This window comes from Bufo gargarizans, chromosome 2 (assembly GCF_014858855.1).
Source record: "Bufo gargarizans isolate SCDJY-AF-19 chromosome 2, ASM1485885v1, whole genome shotgun sequence".
Classification (NCBI taxonomy): domain Eukaryota; kingdom Metazoa; phylum Chordata; class Amphibia; order Anura; family Bufonidae; genus Bufo; species Bufo gargarizans.
This window is the reverse complement of record NC_058081.1, coordinates 678,873,843-678,898,377: the sequence shown is the minus strand read 5'-3', so window position 1 is coordinate 678,898,377 and position 24,535 is coordinate 678,873,843. Positions and strand designations below refer to the sequence as shown.

General features: G+C 48.2%; 1 protein-coding gene across 3 annotated transcripts in view; it reads right to left on the bottom strand.

The window, feature by feature from the left end:
* The window catches only part of HOATZ (HOATZ cilia and flagella associated protein), a 63,489-nt gene extending 46,760 nt beyond the window's left edge, over positions 1 to 16,729 (bottom strand). For 2 of the 3 annotated variants that reach the window (XM_044278470.1, XM_044278472.1), the window contains exons 1-2: positions 16,534 to 16,729; positions 583 to 618 (exon numbers count right to left, since the gene is read on the bottom strand). In XM_044278470.1, the coding sequence (XP_044134405.1) occupies positions 583 to 618; positions 16,534 to 16,705 (208 nt within the window). In that variant the 5' untranslated portion in view covers positions 16,706 to 16,729. The remainder of the gene's footprint in view (positions 1 to 582; positions 619 to 16,533) is intronic. The other variant, XM_044278471.1, reaches the window with a different exon arrangement.
* Positions 16,730 to 24,535: the final 7,806 nt, after the last annotated feature.

Genomic DNA, 24,535 nt, shown 5'->3' with positions numbered 1-24,535 from the left:
AAAAAAAAAAATATATATAAAAGTAGACATATTTGATATTATCACGTCCGTAGCAACTTGGTGAAAAGTGTCCCCAAGGGGTTAAATAACTCAGTGGTTAAGCATAGTATACAACATTTTTCACTACATGCAATTACAAAACTATTTAAATCCAATTGCTGGTTCAAAAAATGTTGAGTAATTTTCGTGGGACAACCCCTCAAGTAAATAAGTTGAGATGTTTTCCGTAGGTTTCTGAAAATACATGTGATTTGTCCTTACACTGTATTAGTAACATAACCTTATATGCCATCTACATGTTTGCCATATATTTTTTATTTCATTTTTTTTTATATGAAGCCAGTGAAAATTTCCTCTTTTGTTATGTCCACAGCTTCTATGTAGACCCATGTGGGGTAACTATTAGGCCTCTTTCAGACGGGCGTTGCGGGAAAAGGTGCGGGTGCGTTGCGGGAACATGCACGATTTCATTCAAAGCCAACAACTCCTTCTCGTGCGTTATTTTTTTTGCCAATAAGTGTATATATTGCATTATGGTCACTCATCCTGTACACAGTAATAATGCTCGTGTTTCATACTTACTGAGATCCTCCAGTTCTTGTCCTGTGTAATTCTTGCCTAGCAATGAAAATGAGAAATACTGGTAACTATTGCCCCAGACGCACTGAACACAATAATCCCCCATCAGCGATACATCAGCCAAGCCCCCCCCCCCATAATGACTATGCAGGTACCAGGATCTCTCCGTTCTCATAAACCATTTCTCATCATAATGACTGGACTTTTCATTTACAATAATTAATGATATGTGATCAATGAGTAAAAGCAAATGTGTATTGATCCCTTTAATTATGTATTCCTGACAAGGCGGTTTCTGCTCAAGTGTCATTTTCATGAACTCAGGGCCTATTTAATGTGGCGATTAGAGGATTTATGGCCCGACGAGGCCTACACAAGGTCTGCATACAGTGCGGCTAGACAGGTGGACCTCGGCATACACCGCACCTCATGTTCATATTGGACAGGGAATCAATACTTTAAACTGAAAAGTCTACAGTGCCCAGACTTTACTTGCAAATGTACGGCTGTCATATGTATATAAATAAGTCGGCACTCCGGTTTTTTGGCTGGTGTGGTGATCGCGTCCCCCAACAAATAAGAAAAAAGGCACCGCCACTCACTTCTGGATGGCTGAAGATACACTGCAATCCAGAAGTGAGTGCCGGTCTCTTTTTCTTATTAGGTCTCATGTATATGACACTAAACATTTTGTGGTCGGGAAACAGTGGATCCTGAAAATACAGAAGTAGTCCGTGTGCTGTCCGCATATTTTTTTGCGGACTCATTGGAGGGTCATTTATTATGTTTGGCTGGTGTAAAAATAGTCCCAAAGGGCTTTTGGTGACTATTTTAACCGCTACAGGACCGCGCAGGATCGCGTCCTGGCGGCAGCCCTGTAATTCCTCCTGGACGCGCCGGCCTGATTTCGGTCAAAGCCGGCCCGCGCATGCGCATCACGGGCCAGCAAAAGTTTGAGCTGTATTTCGTCACCAGCCTGCCAGCCAATGATCGTTGCTGGCAGGCTGGCGATTAAAAAAAAAAAATCAAATCAGAAGCAAGCTAACACTTTATATTAGTAAATATGATGTGTTCTATGGCTGCCCTGCTCCTCTGCTGGTCCTTTTCGTTGGTTGGATCCAGCAGAGGAGCAGGCTACACAGTGAGTACACCAAACACTACACTTTAGCCCCAGATCACCCCCTGCACCCCAATTAACCCCTTGATCACCCCTTTGATCGCCCCTGTCAATCACCTAGTGAAAGGGAAAAAAGTGATCAGTGTGTCACTTTTTTTTCACTGGTATTGACTGATAGTTTTAGGATAGTTTAGGCCCCTTGGTTAGGTAGTTTAGGGATCAGTTAGCGCCCAGCCCACCGCATCGCAGTCCGTTATTCGCTGATTAGCGTATCGCTAATCAGCATTTGTACTTTTATAGTATCTGGAAGTGATCAAAACTGATCACAGTCAGATCTATAATAGTATTAGTGTCACCTTAGTTCGCCCTCCACCCAAAACGCAGTGTTTGCCCGATCAGGCCTGATCGGTCGCCCACACGTGCGTTCACCCACGCCCGCCCCACCGCAGTGACAATATATATTTTTTTTATCACTGCACAATCACTTTACAAGCGCTGCGGCGATAAAAAAATCTGTTTTGATATTTTTTATCAACCGCAGCGGCCTCTGGTACTTTGCTAGCCTCCCATTTGTAAGACAGGCTTGCTTTTTTTCTTGGGTAGTCTCAGGGAATACCCTCTAAATTTAGTTGCCCAAATGTCAAACAGGGGGTATTCTTCTGAAGAGGCCTACAGGCTTCTGACCCAGTCGGATGAGGAATGGGAACCCTCATCTGACGAATCTAGCGGGTCACAATATGAGCCTGTAGAAAGCAGTGGCAGTCTGACCCAAAGTTCGGACGAGGAGGTTGAGGTCCCTAATACCACCAGGCGTATCCGGCCCCGTGTTACTAGACCACAGGTTGCGCAGGATCCGCTTCAAAGGCAGCAGAGTGGGGCTGGCGCTGTCGGATTACGTGGTGAGGCATACACCAGCAGCGCAGCCTATCCTGGACCTAGTACCAGCACTGCCGTACAACATGGTGAAGTGGCGAGCACCAGAAGGGCAGTTGAAGCTGGTACGGTGGCACGTGCAATAGTTACCCCGTCGCAGCCACCGCACAGACAGGCCTGTAGACCCCCTAGAGTCCCTGAGGTGCTGGCAAACCCTGATTGGCAGTCCCCCAACTTTAGCCGCACCATTAGTTCCCCCTTTCACCGCCCAGTCTGGAGTTTGGGTTGAGACAGCTCAGATCGGTTCGGCACTGGGATTTTTTGAGCTGTTCTTGACTGCGGAGCTCTTAGACTTAGTTGTGGCTGAAACAAATTGGTATGCCACTCAATTTATATCCGCCAACCCGGGAAGCTATTATGCCCAGTCTTTCCGGTGAAAACCCGTCCAAGTTTCCAAATTTAAAATTTTTCAACATGGGTCTAACCAAAAAGCATGAATTGCGGTCAAATTGGTCCACGAACCCATTGTGGGGTAGTTATACTGCCCAGGCATTTTAGGGGCTCAAATGCGTGCAAAGTAGTTTGAAATCAAAGTCTGTGAAAAAAATCCTGTGAAATCCATTTTGATTTCAAACTACTTTGTGGGGGTTTTCTACTGTTTGGGCATTGTAGAACCTCAGGAAACATGACAGGTGCTCAGAAAGTCAGAGCTGCTTCAAAAAGCGGAAATTCACATTTTTGTACCATAGTTTGTAAACGCTATAACTTTTACCCAAACCATTTTTTTTAATCCCAAATTTTTTTTTTTTTATCAAAGACATGTAGAACAATAAATTTAGAGAAAAATTTATATATGGATGTCGTTTAAAAAAAAAATTTACAAGTGAAAAATGTCATTTTTTTGCAAAAATTTCATAAAATTTCGATTAATAACAAAAAAAGTAAAAATATCAGCAGCAATGAAATACCACCAAATGAAAGCTCTATTAGTGAGAAGAAAAGGAGGTAAAGTTCATTTGGGTGGTAAGTTGCATGACCGAGCAATAAACGGTGAAAGTAGTGTAGTGCAGAAGTGTAAAAAGTGGCCTGGTCATTAAGGGTGTTTAAGCTAGGGGAGCTGAGGTGGTTAAAGTGTAACTGTCATTCTTTTTTCTTTCTGTAATGTGTACGGGCAGTGATACTGACTATTTTTGTAATATACTTTAATTACTGAAATTGTACATTTCTATTAGAAAAATAGCTCTGAAGTGGCCCATTTCTTGCATCAGCAGAGCTCCCCGTCTTCTATTTGCTGAACTGTGGAGACGTGCTCCAGGCTGACTGCTGCCCTCACTGCCTCTATCCTATATGTATATAGATATACATACATAGCTCCCTGCTGTTTCTGTACCGTTCCTGTGTAAGCCTGTATGTCGGGAGCGATGTGTAACCGGGGCGGCAGCTACGGTGAGCGCTCGCTATGGAGAAGGCAGGAGGATACGGAAAGCTGTATATTAGAACTGTCCCTATACAGTGTAGAACAGCTGTTCCGTGTCTCCCTGCCTTCTCAATAGTGAATGCCGACTGCTATATTATATATATATATATATATATATATATATGCGCACCTAATTTATGATGAGGCGCGTGCCTCGTCATAAATTAGCCATGTACTATGGCAGCGCAGGAGGGGCAATTAAGACTAGGGATGGAACGATATTGATTTTTTAGACCCTATACCGATAATCTGCAAACTTTTAAGGCCGATAGATTCATGCCGATATTCTGTGTATTTTCATTTTTGAAAAAACTAAAAATTCCTACACAAATCTGCTGAAAATGAACATGTTTATTGTTAACGTGTAGCTTTTTTTAAAAATTTTTGTAAATCTTTATTTTTCATTTATACTTAATATTTTGCTGTTTGTGTTTTTTTTATTTTTATTTTTACTAACTTTTAGCCCCCTTAGGGGCTAGAACCCTTGTCCTATTCACCCTGATAGAGCTCTATTAGGGTGAATAGGACTTCACACTCTACCTGTGCTCTGTGCACACAGCAGCAGGGAGCTTACCATGGCAGCCAGGGCTTCAGTAGCGTCCTGGCTGCCATGGTAACCAGAGCCCTGCAATTACACTGCTGGGGCTCCGATCAGAAGCTGCCACTGCACCACCAATGAGGAGGAGGGGATCCTGTGGCCACTGCCACCAATGATTAATACTGGGGGGCTTGGGTTGGGGCGACCTGCGCCACCAATGAAGACAACTCGCCCATTAATTCATATACAGGAGGTGGGTGCTGGCTGCAGAATCATATAGCTGCACCTGACCTCTATGAGCGGTAGCTGCGATCTGCGGCAGTTAACCCCTCAGGGGCGGCAGGGGTTAACTGCTGTGGATGGCAGCTACTTGTCATAGAGGTCGGGTGCGGCTTTATGATTCTGCAGCCAGCTCCCGCCTCCTGTTGAATTTGAATGAATGAGTGAGTTAACATTGGTGGCGCAGTGACCACAGCCCCTCGCCTCCTCTTCTCCTCTCATTTGTGGCAGCGGCACAGGGGGAGGGAGACACTGCTTCCTTCTCCCCTGTGTTGCTGGGGGAACACTGATCGCGCTGACAGCAGCGCGATCCTTGTTCCCAATTCGTTATCGGCAAAATAGATGCTGATACTGATAAATTTGAAAATCCTGAGTATCAGCCAATAATATCTGTAAAACCGATAATCGGTCGATCCCTAATTAAGACCAGCGTAAAAGCCAGTGTTTATAAATGTGCCCCAATGACTTCAATGGGTCCGTTCCTTCCCGACAATCTGCTGATCCCTGGTGGAGGAGACCGGTGCATTTACATGCAGTGATCTCTACTGCCATCACTCTTCCTCATACTGACTCATTGTTTACACAGCTCTATCTGCCACTGGGAAACAATAATCTTTTGTGCTTTGCAAAATATATAATTACCCGGTGAACATGCGTTTTTGCTTGTTCATCGGGTAACCTGCGATGCATTTACACCGCCAGCTCATCCCTAATCAGCGTAAGGCCTCATGCACACGACCGTTTATTTTTAAGGTCCGCAAAAACGGGGTCCGTAGGTCCGTGACCGTTTTTTCATCCGTGGGTCTTCCTTGATTTTTGGAGGATCTACGGACATGAAAAATGAAAAAAAAATCTAAGTCAAGTTTGCCATTGAAATGATAGGAAAAAACGGACACGGATCACGGACGCGGATGACAATCTTGTGTGCATCCGTGTTTTTTCACGGACCCATTGACTTGAATGGGTCCGTGAACCGTTGGCCGTGAAAAAAATAGGACAGGTCATATTTTTTTCACGGCCAGGAAACACGGATCACGGATGCGGCTGCCAAACGGTGCATTTTCCGATTTTTCCACGGACCCATTGAAAGTCAATGGGTCCGCGAAAAAAAACGGAAAACGGCCACGGATGCACACAACGGTCATGTGCATGAGGCCTTACTAGGAGAATTTTCCCCAAAGCCCGGAGAATCCCTTTAAAAGAATATTCTAACGAATGAGAGCCTCACTGATCAGGAGAACAGGGCTTCTGTTTTTGGCATTTATGAAAAAACTGAAAAAGATTTCTTAGGGACCAAAAAGACACAGGCCGACATGTAGGTCTTTTCCGGCCTGTGTCTTTTTGTCTTTACCCTTAATCCCCTGAGAGTACAGGAACTGCACTGATAGGTACTGTCTAAACTCCACGCACCATAAGGACCATCTGATCTCACAGGATCATGTGACATTCAAAGACTCAACTTCAGAGTGACCATGCGCCACATCATCGTTAAAGGGAACCTGTCACCAGTTTTATGGTGTCCTAACTAAGGGCAACATAAATAAGTGACTGATTCTCTTAGCAAAATGCTGGGTCACTTTCTTTAATTGACCCAGTCAATCTGCCAACATCTTGTATAGAAAAGCTCCAGCTGATAATGATGAGTCATGAATATTTATGAGCTCCTGACTCTCCCCGCCCACCTGCTGCTGAATGACAGTTTGTTTCCATATGAATCAGCAGCAGGTGGGCGGGGGAGAGGCTATAGCTCTGAATTAAATATATGCTGGACTCAATGACATCACGCTGGATTCGAATCAGCTCATTAGCATGCGGCATCTTTGTGTGTATATTATGAGGTAACCATCTGTCACACCAGTAAGTGAATACATCTAAGGCACCTTTTAGTAGTTAATGATTGTATATAATTAGTTAGATTATATTCAAATATCCACATGACAGGTTCCCTTTAAGGTTAATTATTAATATTATTATTATTCTTGTATTATAATACTACTCTTTATTACCGTATTTTTCGCCCTATAGGACACACCGGCCCATAAGACGCACCTAGGTTTTTGGATGGCACTATTACTGGGGATCTGTGGATGACTGACACTGTTATGGGGGGGATCTGTGGATGACGGACACTGTTATGGGGGGGATCTGTGGATGACGGACACTGTTATGGGGGGGATCTGTGGATGACGGACACTGTTATGGGGGGGATCTGTGGATGACGGACACTGTTATGGGGGGGATCTGTGGATGACGGACACTGTTATGGGGGGGATCTGTGGATGACGGACACTGTTATGGGGGGATCTGTGGATGACGGACACTGTTATGGGGGGGATCTGTGGATGACGGACACTGTTATGGGGGGGATCTGTGGATGACGGACACTGTTATGGGGGGGATCTGTGGATGACGGACACTGTTATGGGGGGGATCTGTGGATGACGGACACTGTTATGGGGGGGATCTGTGGATGACGGACACTGTTATGGGGGGGATCTGTGGATGACGGACACTGTTATGGGGGGGATCTGTGGATGACGGACACTGTTATGGGGGAGATCTGTCGATGACGGTCACTGTTATGGGGGGAATCTGTGGATGACGGTCACTGTTACAGGGGGATCTGTGGCTTGCACTGTTACAGGGGGGGGGGGATCTGTGGCTGGCAGTTACAGGGGGGGATCTGTGGCTGGCACTGTTACAGGGGGGGGGATCTGTGGCTGGCACTGTTGTATATGTGCCATCCACAGACCCCCAGCCCATAACAGTGCCATCCACAGACCCCCCAGCCCATAACTGTGCCATCCACAGATCGCCGCCGCACCCCCCCCCCTTGCCGCCGCCGTCGCCGCCACCATACAAATATAAGATGTGATATTCAATTAATAATTATCAAACATGCCCCCTCACTGTCTCCTATTACTACCTTACATCCTAATCGCTGCTGTTTTCAGGGAGGCCGGCGCGTCTCACTGACGTCACTTGCCTGCGCCGCCTGCTTCATTCATAAAGTAGGCGGCGCAGGCACGTGACAAGAGTTACGCTGCCGCCCGCCCGGCCTGCATGAATTCAACAGCAGCGATTAGGATGTAAGGTAGTAATAGGAGTGAGGGGGCATGTTTGATAATTATTAATTGAATATGACATCGTATATTAGTATACCAGAGCGGCGGGGTGGTGCTATACTACACTGACTGCACCGCCCCGCCGCTATTGCCGGCCCCCAGATCCTCCTCCCAGTCCCTCCCCGAGTCCCCGCTCGCTCCTACATCGCAGCTTGCGATGTAAAACTGACAGCATTCGCCCCATAAGACGCAGGGGCATTTCTCCCCCATTTTGGGGGAAGAAAAAGTGCGTCTTATGGGGCGAAAAATATGGTACCATGGGATGTAGATACTACCCTGTTGCTACATCCTGCAGCTGCTTCAAACCCACCTGACTTTAGCATGTCATGTGACCCTGTGACATCACAACTTCCTTATGGCGCTTGGAGTTTAGACACAACCTACTGATGATCAGAGCAGTGCCAAGGGTATGAGGCTCAGAAAATGGTGATTCAAAGAAAAATATATATATATTTTTTTAAGGTATTAAAACACACAAAAAAAAAAACTATATAAATGTGGTATTGCTGACCTGCAGAATGAAGGAAACATTGTTTTTACCACATAGAAACATAGAATGTGTCGGCAGATAAGAACCATTTGGCCCATCTAGTCTGCCCAATATACTGAATACTATGGATAGCCCCTGGCCCTATCTTATATGAAGGATGGCCTTATGCCTATCCCATGCATGCTTAAACTCCTTCACTGTATTTGCAGCTACCACTTCTGCAGGAAGGATATTCCATGCATCCACTACTCTCTCAGTAAAGTAATACTTCCTGATATTACTTTTAAACCTTTGTCCCTCTAATTTAAAACTATGTCCTCTTGTAGCAGTTTTTCTTCTTTTAAATATTCTCTCCTCTTTTACCTTGTTGATTCCCTTTATGTATTTAGCAGTTTCTATCATATCCCCTCTGTCTCGTCTTTCTTCCAAGCTATACATGTTAAGGTCCTTTAGTCTTTCCTGGTAAGTTTTATCCTGCAATCCATGGACCAGTTTAGTAGCTCTTCTCTGAACTCTCTCCAAAGTATCAATATCCTTCTGGAGATATGGTCTCCAGTACTGAGCACAATACCCCAAATGAGGTCTCACTAGTGCTCTGTAGAGCGGCATGAGCGCCTCCCTCTTTCTACTAGTAATGCCTCTCCCTATACACCCAAGCATTCTGCTAGCATTTCCTGCTGCTCTATTACATTGTCTTCCCACCTTTAAGTCTTCTGAAATAATGATCCCTAAATCCCTTTCCTCAGATACTGAGGTTAGGACTGTATCACTGATTTTATATTCTGCTCTTGGGCTTTTACCCCCCCAGGTGCATTATCTTGCACTTATCAACATTACATTTTAGTTGCCAGATTTTTTACCATTCCTCTAGTTTTCCTAAGTCCTTTTCCATTTGGTGTGGTATTTTGTGCTGCATGGTGGCATTTATTTGGTGCTGTTAGGCCTCTTTCACACTTGCGTTGTCCGGATTCGGCGTGTACTCCACTTGCCTGAATTACACGCCGGATCCGGAAAAACGCAAGTGTACTGAAAGCATTTGAAGACGGATCCGTGGGCACAAGAGGTGGCACCGTCTATTCTGGACTGGAGAAGAATCTATAAAAATATAAAAAGGAGTAACATTTCTAGTAATTTCCGACTGATGCAGTTTTTTATCCTCCACCGGACCTATATTACTCCCTGGGCATTGAGCAAGATGTATAAAACAGGGGAGGCAAAATGTTGGAACTGCAGTAAGGAGGGGGCCGATTTTGTTCATCTGATTTGGTATTGCCCCATTGTGCAGGGCTACTGGATGCAAGTATTCCAGGACCTTAGTAGAGCAACGGGGCATTATGCCCCACTGGAGATTAGTATAGCAGTGTTGGGAGACACTAGAAGAATTGGGGTGAACAAAGAAAGTGAAAGGAAATGGGAAAAAGGTTTAATGCTTGCGGGGTAGGGTGACCACATTTCCAAACTGCCATTCAGGGACACCCGCCCCGGCCCCCCCGCACCCATGTCCACTCCCCAAAAAATATGAATACAGCGCCATCAAAGGTGGGCGATAGGAAAACCTAAGATAATTGTCACATCAAAGAGCATAAAAACCTCTGCGCCATCCCGTACAATACAGTATAACCCCTGCACCATCCCGTACAATATACAGTATAACCCCTGCACCATCCCGTACAATATACAGTATAACCCCTGCACCATCCCGTACAATATACAGTATAACCCCTGCACCATCCCGTACAATATACAGTATAACCCCTGCACCATCCCGTACAATATACAGTATAGTCCTCTCTGTTATCACTGGACATTGCTCTCCATATAAAAACCATACAGGGAAAAAATCTCATTGATCCAGAGAACTTACATAGAAAAACTAATAACCAAGAGGCTAAACAAAACCCTGTTTCTGACCCTTATGTTAAAACATAACTTTCATTTGATTGCTCTAATACCTAAAGGAAAATTATTATTTTTTTAAAAAGCTGCTGTTTCTCTAGATGACCTTATGTTGATAGTAGTGGTAATAGAGTCTCAAGGGTCTATAAGGCTGGGTTCACACTTGAGCGTTTTACAGCGCATTCAAACGCGCTGTAAAACGCTCAACACATGAAAACCAATGCTTCCCTATGGCCCTGGTTCACACTTGAGCGTTTTACAGCGCGTTCAAACGCGATGAAAAACGCCCTACGCTTAAAAAAGTTCTTGAGCTTCTTTGGGGCGTTTTGACGCGCGTTTGTGGCCATAGGACACTGCAGTCAATCACACAAACGCGCGTCAAACGGGGGGCGAGGTTATGGTTTCCTTTCGGATGTATTTTTTTCTGCGAAGCAAAATTAAGTTAGATAAGGGGAGTGTATTTAGCAAAGGTAGTGTATTTAGCAATTATGTAATACATGATGATGTATATTTTAGTATTTTGCAATGTATATCCCCCTGTGTACTTGGGGATTTTTTTGGCTTCCAGTTTTAAGAGATGTATGAAAAATGATAAATACATTTATAAAAAAAATAAATAAAATGCGTTCAGTGTTACTATGGCACCCAGGACGCTATTAAAGTCCTGGTTGCCAAGTAGGAGCAGGGGAGCGGTATACTTACCGTCCGTGCGGCTCCCGGGGCGCTCCAGAATGACGTCAGAGCGCCCCATGCGCATGGATGACGTGCCATGCGATCAGGTCATCCATGCGCCTGGGGCGCCCTGACGTCACTCTGGAGCGCCCCGGGAGCTGCACGGATGGTAAGTATGCTGCTCCCCCCAGGGCCGGCCTTAGGTGTTCAGGCGCCCTGTGCGAGCTAACCTTGTGGCGCCCCCCCCCCCCCCCCCCAAAAAAAAAAACACTGCTTGTTGCTGGCATCATGGCATAGGCTGGCTGACTATCCAACCAAGTAGTTACCAGCCCGCACACCCCAAAGGCCGGTGTAATGTTATACTTCCCTACTTCGTGAGATCTCCCTACCCTCGTCACTTCCGGTCGCACCGGACATGACGTGAGGAGGTGTGCAGCGCCACGCAGGCGCACAACGACAGGTTAGGGAAATTTCACAGCAGAGTGCGCATGCGCCAGGAGCCTCGCCAGCGGTTAGGGTAGGGAAAAACTATGGGCCAGTGCGCAGGCGCAGTGATCGGATGGATGTTCTCAGCTGGACACCGGCCGACACTGCGCATGCACCGGGAGCCTCACCAGCGGTTAGGGAAGGGAAAAATTACGTACGGGCCAGTGCTTTTTCCCTACCCTAACCGCTGGTGAGGCTCCCAGCGCATGCGCAGTGTCGGCCGGTGTCCAGCTGAGAACATCCATCCGATCACCGCACCTGTGCACTGGCCCATAATTTTTCCCTACCCTAACCGCCGGCGAGGCTCCCAGCGCATGCGCACTCTGCTGTGAAATTTCCCTAACCCGTCGTTGTGCGCAGTGCGCCCCCCCCCCCCAATATAATAAACATTGGTGGCGCAGTGCGCCCCTACCAACACCCCAGTATAATAAACATTGGTGGCGCAGTGCGCCCCCCCAACACCCCAGTATAATAAACATTGGTGGCGCAGTGCGCCCCCCCCCAATATAATAAACATTGGCGCAGTGTGCCCCCCCAATATAGCAAACATGAGCGCAGTGCGCCCCCCAATATAACAAACATGAGCGCAGTGCGCCCCCCCAATATAACAAACATGAGCGCAGTGCGCCCCCCCATATAACAAACATGAGCGCAGTGCGCCCCCCAATATAATAAACATTGGTGGTTCAGTGTGCCCCCCCAACACCCCAGTATAATAAACATTGGTGGCGCAGTGCGCCCCCCCAATATAATAAACATTGGCGCAGTGCGCCCCCCCAATATAGCAAACATGGGCGCAGTGCGCCCCCCAATATAACAAACATGAGCGCAGTGCGCCCCCCAATATAACAAACATGAGCGCAGTGCGCCCCCCCAATATAACAAACATGAGCGCAGTGCGCCCCCCAATATAATAAACATTGGTGGTTCAGTGTGCCCCCCCAACACCCCAGTATAATAAACATTGGTGGCGCAGTGCACCCCCCATATAATAAACATTGGTGGCGCAGTGGGCAGTGCCAATGAGGGTTAAAAAATAAAAAAATAATTAACTCACCTCCTCCAATTGATCGTCTCCTGTTCTTTCTTCAGAACCTGTCAAAGGACCTTTGGTGACATCACTGTGCTCATCACATGATGCATCACATGATCCATCACATGATCCATCACCATGGTAATGGGCCATGTGATGAGCTCAGTGACGTCACCACAGGTCCTGAAGAAACAGGAGACCGGCAGCTACCCGATCAACTGGAGGAGGTGAGTTAATTTTTTTTTATTTTTTTTTAACCCTCATTGGCACTTCCCACTGTGCCACCAACGTTTCTTATACTGGGGTGTTGGGGGGGAGGGGGCCGCACTGTGCCACCAATGTTTCTTATACTGGGGTGTTGAGGGGGGGGGGGCGCACTGTGCCACCAACGTTTCTTATACAAATACAGGAGGCGGGTGCCGGAATCAAATAGCCGGTGTTCCGGAATTTTCTGCTACCCGGAAAATTTTGCTACCCACGTCACTTCCGGTAGTGACGTGGGAGGTGTGTCACCTACCTCGGCTCCTCATTGGCTCTGCCGGGGGTTGGTGGCGCAGGCGCAGAGGATTCCCAAGTAGCGTGAACGCGCCGAAGGTAGCAGAAAATTCCGGCTTCGCGCATGCGCAGTGGGCCGGAATTTTCTGCTACCTTCGGCTCCTACTGCGCCTGCGCCGAACCATCTTGTTTAGCAAGCGGAAGGTAGCAGAAGATTCCGGTCTACTGCGCATGCACGAAGCCGGAATTTTCTGCTACCTTCGGCCCCTACTGCGCCTGCGCCCAGGACCAATAAGATTTGAGCTACTTTAGGCGTGCATGCGCCGTGGCCTGTCATTTTAACCTCAGTACAGAAAGCGAGCCTGTTATACTCGCGCTTGCGCATGGACATGTACAAATTTGCAAACCATTTAACTGACTCGGCGCTACTGCGCCTGCGCCAAAAAGACGACTTGGCGCAGGCGCAGTAGCGCCGAGTCAATTAAATGGTTTGCAAATTTGTACATGTCCATGCGCAAGTATAACAGGCTCGCTTTCTGTACTGAGGTTAAAATGACAGGCCACGGCGCATGCACGCCTAAAGTAGTTCAAATGTTATTGGTCCTGGGCGCAGGCGCAGTAGGTGTCGAAGGTAGCTGAAAATTCCGGCTTCGTGCATGCGCAGTAGACCGGAATCTTCTGCTACCTTCTGCTTGCTAAACAAGACGGCTCGGCGCAGGCGCAGTAGGAGCCGAAGGTAGCAGAAAATTCCGGCCCACTGCGCACGCGCGAAGCCGGAATTTTCTGCTACGTTCGGCCGTCTTTTTCGCGCATGCGCAGTGGCCCGGAATTTTCTGCTACCTTCGGCGCGTTCACGCTACTTGGGAATCCTCTGCGCCTGCGCCACCAACCCCCGGCAGAGCCAATGAGGAGCCGAGGTAGGTGACACACCTCCCACGTCACTACCGGAAGTGACGTGGGTAGCAAAATTTTCCGGGTAGCAGAAAATTCCGGAACACCGGCACCCGACCTCTGTGACAGGGAGCTGCGATCAGCGGCAGTTAACCCCTCAGGTACCGCACCTGAAGGGTTAACTCAACTGCAGCTGATCGCAGCTCCCTGTCATAGAGGTCGGGTGCCGGCTATTTGATTCCGGGCACCCGCCTCCTGTATTTGTATTACAGGTCAGTTATCTTCATTGGTGGCGCAGTGGCCTCAGCCCCTCCCCTCCTCCTCCCATGTCTCTTCTTATTGGCAGCTGCGGGGGCAGCAGGCAGGTCAGACACAGGGGAGGAGGAGATGGAGGGGGCGCCCCGAGGGAGAACACAAGTGCAGCCTCGTCTGCCGCATATTACATTGCGAGCTGTCGGCCGCCCAGCGCCCCTGTTGCTATGGCGCCCTGTGCGGCCGCACAGCCCGCACACCCCAAAGGCCGGCCCTGCCCCCCGCTCCCCGCTACACTTTACCATGGCTGCCGGGACTTTAGCGTCCCGGCAGCCATAGTAACCACTCTAAAAAAGCTAAACGTCGTATCCGGCAATGCGCCGAAACGACGTTTAGCTTAAGGCTGGATCCGGATCAATGCCTTTCAATGGTCATTCATTCCGGATCCGGCCTTGCGGCAAGTCTTCAGTTTTTTTGGCCGGAGCAAAAAGCGCAGCATGCTGCTGTATTTTCTCCGGCCAAAAAACGTTCCGTTCCGGAACTGAAGACATCCTGATGCATCCTGAACGGATTTCACTCCATTCAGAATGCATTAGGATAAGCCTGATCAGGATTCTTCCGGCATAGAGCCCCGACGACGGAACTCTATGCCGGAAGACAATAACGCAGGTGTGAAAGAGCCCTTAGGGAGATATTTTGTACTCCACAGCGGTATCAGACCCCGCTGAGGAGGTGTTTTCTGCTTTGTCAGGGTATGTGGCTGTGGTATGTCCCTGACCATGTGATTGGGCATTTCTGTCCGGCACTTGTCTTTTCTTTTCTGCATTGATGCATTACATAGGAGCCTGGCCAAGTAAAGCTACATTTACAGCAGAATTCATCGTGCACCACTATCTGTACATGGCATCATATGTGGGCTGCTGGGGTTTGTGTGCCAGGGCTGCTTTGCGATCCCGGCCCTGCATGGACATCTCACATTCCCATTATTACAGATACCCAACAGTGAAAAGCACCAGAGCACTACGGGGGTAACTGTGACATACAAGAGGATTTACTGAGGACCACTATGGGGGGTAACTGTGACATGCAGGAGGATTTATTGAGGACCACTACGGGGGTAACTGTGCTGTACATGAGGATTTACAGAGGACCGCTATGGGGGTAACTTTGCTGTACATGAGGATTTATAGGGGACCACTATGGGGGTAACTGCTGTACATGAGGATTTATAGGGGACCACTATGGGGGTAACTGTGCCACACATGAGGCTTTACAAAAGACCACTACGGGGGTAACTGTGCTGTACATGAGGAGTTACAGAGGACCACTATGGGGGTAACTGCTGTACATGAGGATTTATAGGGGACCACTATGGGGGTAACTGCTGTACATGAGGCTTTATAGGGGACCACTATGGGGGTAACTGCTGTACATGAGGATTTATAGGGGACCACTATGGGGGTAACTGCTGTACATGAGGCTTTATAGAGGACCACTCTGGGGGTAACTGTGCTGTACATGAGGCTTTATAGGGGACCACTATGGGGGTAACTGCTGTACATGAGGATTTATAGAGGACCACTACGGGGGTAACTGCTGTACATGAGGCTTTACAAAGGACCACTACGGGGGTAACTGTGCTGTACATGAGGAGTTACAGAGGACCACTATGGGGGTAACTGCTGTACATGAGGCTTTATAGAGGACCACTCTGGGGGGTAACTGTGCTGTACATGAGGCTTTATAGAGGACCACTCTGGGGGGTAACTGTGCTGTACATGAGGCTTTATAGAGGACCACTCTGGGGGGTAACTGTGCTGTACATGAGGCTTTATAGAGGACCACTATGAGGGTAACTGCTGTACATGAGGATTTATAGAGGACACTATGGGGGGTAACTGCTGTACATGAGGCTTTAATAGAGGACCACTCCTGGGGGGGTAACTGTGCTGTACATGAGGCTTTATAGAGGGACCACTCTGGGGGGTAACTGTGCTGTACATGAGGCTTTATAGAGGACCACTATGAGGGTAACTGCTGTACATGAGGATTTATAGAGGACCACTATGGGGGTAACTGCTGTACATGAGGCTTTATAGAGGACCACTATGGGGGTAACTGCTGTACATGAGGCTTTATAGGGGACCACTATGGGGGTAACTGCTGTACATGAGGCTTTATAGGGGACCATCATACTATGGAGGACAGAGCATCACTTCCACACCAGACACTACTTGCAGGCGGGGAGCAGTAAAGCCTCCTCCTGGCTGATCTTATCAATCGTAATCAGAGTGGGCAGGAACGCAAGGTGTGAACAGGCTGTTACTCACGCGGCTTGGCCCCCCCGGCGGCTCTCAGCCTTTGCTCCACGTCCCCGGACACCAGCCTGGACTCCAGCGGCGGCTGCAGGGTGACCGAGTTCCAGAAAATCTTACTGCACATCACGTCCTGCTCTGAGGACCCGACGAACACCGTGTAATCGTTGTCCCCGGGCTCCTCCATGCTGCCTTGTTTACCTGGAAATGTTCGTCACCATGGAAACAGAACGCCGCGCGTGCGCAGAGAGAGAGATTGGAAAGAGCGAAGTGTGCGAGAACGGTAGCGGCTAAACTCCATACAGGAACCGGACCTCCTGACGTCACCGGGTCACGTGAATCGGCAGCTTGAATAGAAGGGTCAGAAGCTGTAGAGCTCAGGCTGTATGCAGAGCAGGTCACGGATGGCTGCTCATCGCTCATCGCGGGGAGAGAGTGTGTCAGTCTGTATGCAGGGGGGGCATGTAATATTGTGTGCAGGGGCGGGGGCCATGTAATATTGTGTGCGGGGGCCATGTAATATTGTGTGCAGGGGCGGGGGCCATTTAATATTGTGTGCAGAGGCGGGGGCCATGTAATATTGTGTGCGGGGGCCATGTAATATTGTGTGCAGGGGCGGGGGCCATGTAATATTGTGTGCAGGGGCGGGGGCCATGTAATATTGTGTGCAGGGGCGGGGGCCATGTAATATTGTGTGCAGGGGCGGGGGCCATGTAATATTGTGTGCAGGGGCGGAAGCCATGTAATATTGTGTGCAGAGGCGGGGGCCATGTAATATTGTGTGCAGGGGCGGAAGCCATGTAATATTGTGTGCAGGGGCGGAAGCCATGTAATATTGTGTGCAGAGGCGGGGGCCATGTAATATTGTGTGCAGAGGCGGGGGCCATGTAATATTGTGTGCAGAGACGGGGGCCATGTAATATTGTGTGCAGAGGCGGGGGCCATGTAATATTGTGTGCAGGGGCGGGGGCCATGTAATATTGTGTGCGGGGGCCATGTAATATTGTGTGCAGGGGCGGGGGCCATGTAATATGTGTGCAGGGGCGGAAGGCCATGTAATATTGGTGCAGAGGCGGGGGCCATGTAATATTGTGTGCAGGGGCGGAAGCCATGTATATTGTGTTGCAGGGGCGGAAGCCATGTAATATTGTGTGCAGAGGCGGGGGCCATGTAATATTGTGTGCAGAGGCGGGGGCCATGTAATATTGTGTGCAGAGCCGGGGGCCATGTAATATTGTGTGCAGAGGCGGGGGGCCATGTAATATTGTGTGCAGGGGCGGGGGCCATGTATATTGTGTGCGGGGGCCATGTAATATTGTGTGCAGAGGCGGGGGCCATGTAATATTGTGTGCAGGGGCCATGTAATATTGTGTGCAGGGGTGGGCGCCATGTAATATTGTGTGCAGAAGTGGAGGAACTGGGTAGGGGGGTGCTGCTGCCATGTAATTTTCTATGCAGGCTGGTGTGTGTGTGTGTGTGTGTGTGTGTGTGTGTGTGTGTGTGTGTGTGTGTGTGTTTCTACTGTACAAGTCAAAGCTGCCGGTTTTACTATTTTTAATAAAAACTTAGGCCTAAGGCCTCATGCACACGGACGTTTTTTTTTTACGGTCCGCAAAACGGGGTTCCGTTGGTCCGTGATCCGTGACCGTTTTTCCGTCCGTGGGTCTTCCTTGATTTTTGGAGGATCCACGGACATGAAAAAAAAGTCATTTTGGTGTCCGCCTGGCCGTGCGGAGCCAAACGGATCCGTCCTGAATTACAATGCAAGTCAATAGGGACGGATCCGTTTGATGTTGACACAATATGTGCCATTTCAAACGGATCCGTCCCCATTGACTTTCAATGTAAAGTCTGGAGTTCTGTTATACCATCGGATTGGAGTTTTCTCCAATCCGATGGTATATTTTAACTTGTAGCGTCCCCATCACCATGGGAACGCCTCTATGTTAGAATATACTGTCGAATATGAGCTACATCGTGAAACTCATTTCCGACAGTATATTCTAACACAGAGGCGTTCCCATGGTGATGGAGACGCTTCAGGTTAGAATATACAAAAAAACTGTGTACATGACTGCCCCCTGCTGCCTGGCAGGTGCTGCCAGGCAGCAGGGGGCAGACCCCCCCCCCCCTGTTTTTAACTCATTGGTGGCCAGTGGGCCCCCCTCCCCTGTTGTTAACTCGTTGGTGGCCAGTGTGCACACCCCCCTCCCTCCCTCCCTCCCTCTATTGTTTTAATACATTGGGGCCAGTGTGCGCGCGCCCCCCAACCCCCCCTCCCTCCCTCTATTGTTTTATTACATTGGGGCCAGTGTGCGCGCGCCCCCCCAACCCCCCCTCCCTCCCTCTATTGTTTTAATACATTGGGGCCAGTGTGCGCGTGCCCCCACCCCCTCCCTCCCTCTATTGTTTTAATACATTGGGGCCAGTGTGCGCGCGCCCCCCCAACCCCCCCTCCCTCCCTCTATTGTTTTAATACATTGGGGCCAGTGTGCGCGCGCCCCCCCAACCCCCCCTCCCTCCCTCTATTGTTTTAATACATTGGGGCCAGTGTGCGCACCCCCCCCCCCCTCCCTCCCCCCATTGTAATCATCATCGGTGGCAGCGGAGTAGAAGATTTTCATACTTTGCTGGCTGCTGCGATGTCTGCGTCCGGCCGGGAGCTCCTCCTACTGGTAAGTGACAGCAATGCGCCGCACAGACCTGTCACTTACCAGTAGGAGGAGCTCCCGGCCGGACGCAGACATCGCAGCAGCCAGCAGCCAGGTAAGTATGAAAATCTTCTACTCCGCTGCCACCGATGATGATTACAATAGAGGGAGGGAGGGGGGGGGGGGTTGGGGGGGTGCGCACACTGGCCCCAATGTATTAAAACAATAGAGGGAGGGAGGGGGGGTTGGGGGGGCGCGCGCACACTGGCCCCAATGTATTAAAACAATAGAGGGAGGGAGGGGGGTGCGCACACTGGCCACCAACGAGTTAACAACAGGGGAGGGGGGGGCCGCACAATGATATTCAAACTGGGGAGGGGGGGGGTCTGCCCCCTGCTGCCTGGCAGCCCTGATCTCTTACAGGGGGATATGATGGGGTTAATTGTACTATCATATCCCCCTGTAAGAGATCGGGTGGTGCCAGGCAGCAGGGGGCAGTCTTGTACACAGTTTGTAGTGTATTCTAACTAGAAGCGTCCCATCACCATGGGAACGCCTCTGTGTTAGAATATACTGTCGGATCTGAGTTTTCACGAAGTGAAAACTCAGCTCTGAAAAAGCTTTTATGCAGACGGATCTTCGGATCCGTCTGTATGAAACTAACCTACGGCCACGGATCACGGACACGGATGCCAATCTTGTGTGCATCCGTGTTCTTTCACGGACCCATTGACTTGAATGGGCCCGTGAACCGTTGGCCGTGAAAAAAATAGGACAGGTCATATTTTTTTCACGGCCAGGAAACACGGCTCACGGATGCGGCTGCCAAACGGTGCATTTTCCGATTTTTCCACGGACCCATTGAAAGTCAATGGGTCCGTGAAAAAAAACGGAAAACGGCACAACGGCCACGGATGCACACAACGGTCGTGTGCATGAGGCCTAATAGTGCAGCTCACCTGCTTTATCCTTAATTCTGTGGTGAAAGATTTTAAAACCGCAAACCCGCGTTTCTATCCCCTTCAATCACGTACAACAGGAATAGAAGTATTTCAGGAAGTCATTGAAAGGGAGCTTTTTTCTATACATAAAGCAAAAATAAAAGATGGTAAATCCCATATTTGAACTAAATTGCAGAGAGATGCCTTAGATGAGCTGCAAAATAGGGAGGATATCATCATAAAAATGGCGGACAAGGGGGGCGCAGTAGTGGTTTTGAATAAATCAGTCCACAAACAGCAAGTGATGGATATTGTGATGGACATTTCTACATATCAAACATTAGAACGAAACCCTATTGAGGTGTATTCAAAACAATATTTAGATCTTCTGTGTATAAAGGCAGAGATCAGTTTTTTGTATTTTTTTTGGGGTCATAAACAATTTGCCTATTTAAATGTGGAATCGCCCGTCGCACCCATCATCCATGCGCTACCTAAAATTCATAAAGGTTTGAACCCCCCACCCCTGTGCCCCATAGTGTCCGGCGTTGGCTCCCTTACGGAAAAACTTGGAGAATGGCTGGATGCGATTTTACAGCCATTAGTCAAACGTGTCCCTGGGTTCGTCAAGGACACGGGTGATGTATTAAGAAGTTTCTGTGATAGAAAATGGTCGACAAATTTCATTTGGTTAACCACAGATGTGGTATCGGTTTGTCCGTCCATTCCCCATCAGACAGCTCTTCTTGCTCTGGAGTTTCATTTACACAAATATAGTCAGCATTCTCTGAAACTCAGTTATGTTTTGGAGGTCACAGAATTTCTTTTAATCCATAATTATTTTTCCTTTAATTTTTTCTTTTTGCAAATACAGGTAGTTTCAATGGGGGCCAAGTTTGCCAATTTGGTTATGTGTTATTGGGAGGAGCGGTATATTTATACCGTTGCTAATCCGTTCATGGAGGCTGTGGAGTGGTATGGCAGGTACATCGACGATTTGATCATTATTTGGAGCGGTGATGTGCCTGCCATACCCTCTTTTATCAGTTCTCAACGACAATCCTTATAATTTGAGGTTTGTCGGTTCATATGATGTCCCACACCATTCATTTTCTTGATCTAACTCTGATGGGCGTCCCTAATCATACTGTGCGTTCACATACATATCGCAAATCCAGTGCAGGCAACACAATCCTTAGAGCAAACAGCCCCCATCCCATCCACACCATTAAAGCCATTCCTGTTGGAGAATGGATTAGAGCTAGAAGGAATTGTACTGATGATGACCTGTTCGAGGAATGTAAAATAATTTTGATGCGTTTGCTAAACAGAGGGTATCCGCAATGGAGGATCACAAGGGCAGAGAAAATGGCTTCTAATAATAATCACAAAGAGCTACTGTTTGGTGACACCTCTGAAAACAGCAGTAATAAAAAGGTCTCTAGAGAACTCCCCACACTGGTCCTAACGTACAGCAAACAACTTGGACAGATTCAGCAGGCCATTTCTATCCTCTATGAGGATAACATTTTATATGATTTACTTAGAAATGCACATAGGCTAGTTTCTAGACGCTCTCCTACCTTGGCAAACATGTCTCCCTCATCATTCATCACCATTCCCAATGGCAATAAACGAAGCATGTGGTTGAAATACACGAGATTCACACGTTGCGGTAGTCACGCCTGTAGAACTAAAACATTCCATGATTCAGACCATACTACTAGGAAATTAAAAAACAGAATCCTGGAACATCTCAATTATGTTACCAATGTGTCTTGTAATATTTCTAACGCAGCCGGACACTTCATTACTAAACATAATAGGAACTTACACTCTTTCCGTGCATATGGAATGGAAAAGGTGTTCTTCCCCACAAGGGGAGGTTAATATTACAAAGAGAGGCTTTCTGGATTTTCAGATTGAAAACCAGACATCCAGCTGGCCTCAATTTAATTAAAGAGTTGATGTATTTTTATTAGATTATCTGGATTTGTCATGTTTAATTTATCATTATTGGTCATGTTCAACCTACTTTATGTCCCATGTGCATATGCTATAGTTATTGTTATTTCCAGGGTAGTGTGCAGACGGTGCGTTTTTATAGCATATTGGATTTCTGCCTTTTTAAGGCCGACAACGTCAACCATATATTTTCCTTATATGGTCAGATTTATATATATTTTTCCAGTCTCATAATCCCCCTGAATATCTAACAGTTTTTTTTATTGGATGTTGTATTTTGTCTCAATTCTAATTTGTATGTAATAAGGGTAGTTTTATGGGTGATGCCCGGATCGGCCTAATTAGAGCCTGCACCTGAACTTTTTTTCCTCTCCTTGAAGGGAGGTAGATGATCTCACTCTTTAAGTTCGGTTGTTCGGGCATCTCCTGTTTGTCATGAGTAAGAACAGTTTTGTTTGAAACGCGTAGATCTGGTTGATTACAAGACTATGATGTAGACGCTGCATGAATTTTATCGCTGAATAAAGGAACTAATAACTCACAAACATCCTCTTGGTGCTGGATTTATCTTTTCTTTGCTACATTTATAGAGCTTAGATAATTCACAGTGAATCAGCTAAATCCCATAATAGTTCCGGACATGAGAGGTCCCTACCAGGCATGGGAAATAGCTGCTGCAGAGTCGGCTATTCCCCCTACTTGGTAAGGACCAGGTCTGTATCATGCATGGGAGTTTAGCCAAATCAATGTGAGCTGGCTAAACACTAGCTCTGTTCCGGACCTGTCCAGTAGGGGCCGAGAGGTCCGTACCATGCACGGAGCTTGGACAGCTCATGTAGCGTCGGCTATTTCCCCATGCCTGGTAAGGACTAGGTCCGTAGCGTGTATGGAGTTTAGACACAACCGTGCGAGAACTGCAGAAATGCTGGTGACTGTGCAGCAGCAGCGACATGAAGTGCTGCTATATGACAGTGCCACAGGGAGAGGAGGGCAGAGGCCTACCCTGTGCACAAGGGCTGCAGACACTGGGTGCTTGAGTTGGGACAGCGCATCTGTGTTTCCCTGTAACCTGCCTGCCCTATGTTCCACGGAAAACATTAAGTTTTGTAAAGACAAAAGCCACCCGGTGACCCGAGCATTCCTCTTTGGCTTGGCTCATCCACTTGAGAAGGGAGTGGTCGGTCACCAGACTGAACTTTCTCCCCAACAGATAATAGCGGAGAGACTCGAGGGCCCATTTGATGGCCAGGCGCTCTCTCTCCACTATACTGTACCTAGTCTCGGCTGGGGTAAGCTTTCGGCTCAGGAAAACAACGGGATGTTCCTCCCCATTGATGTCCTGAGAGAGTACAGCTCTGAGGCATCGGTCTGTACCACAAACTCCCTCTTGAAGTCGGGCGTCACCAACACCGGGGACCCACACAGGGCTGGCTTTAAAGCGGAGAAAGCCTTTTCCGCCTGCTCATTCCACTGGACCGTCACTGACTTGCGTCCCTTCAAAAGGCCTGTCAATGGTGCGGCAACTGTAGCAAAATTGGGGACAAACCTCGTAGTACCCCACCATACCCAGGAATGACTTTACTTGCCGAGTAGTGACAGGTCGGGGCCAATTCCTAATTGCCTTAATTTTGTTCACCTGAGGCTTGATTATTCCGCACCCAATTACATACCCCAGGTCAGAGGTCGCAATAACGCCTGTACAAGCATCGCAGATGCTTGTTCAGGCCATTTTACTCTCTGGAAAAAGTCTAAGGCATGCCAATACACCTTAGACTTTTCCCCGCCATTCATCAGCGCAGTGAGCGCTGTGAATGGCAAGGGCAGCGCAGCGATGCTGCTGCTGCCTAAAACCAGTGACAAAGCGTCTTATAGTAAGGAGCTTAGTGATTGGTCAGTTTGAGCGGGCTGCCGGAGCTTATGGCACACCGCTCTAAAGTAAGGAAGGAGGCGCATGATCGTCACTGGCAGGGTAAGTGGCCTTGCTGCAGCGCCTTGTTTTAACTTGTTAAGCCTCACATGCTGTATGAGGCTAATCCGGCTATGAACACATATGGATATGTGAACTATAGTGGTGCTCGTCCGCGGTGTGCGCCCTGTCAGGGACCAGCCCTGCTAGTAGTAACTGTTCGGTAACTCCACAGTTCGCACAGGTTATTCATAAGTGACAGCCGGCAGCATGGTGAGTGTTGTGTCACCGACAACGTTTCAGTTTCCCGCGCTTATCTGTAGTGTACAGCTCCTAATGTGCAGGCGGCGTGCGTCATGAGGACTGAGGAGTACAGTACAGCTGTTACCTATAGCAACCGGAGACCGCCTGTTCTGTAATTAGAGGAAGCAGCCACAGTCAGTTCATAAGTCATAACCCCATCAGCCACATTACCCCCAGAACAGTGCCAATCTGGACCTTCACTGCAAACTGCTAGCAAGTCATTCATAACTAATAGCAGAAATAAGAGGAAT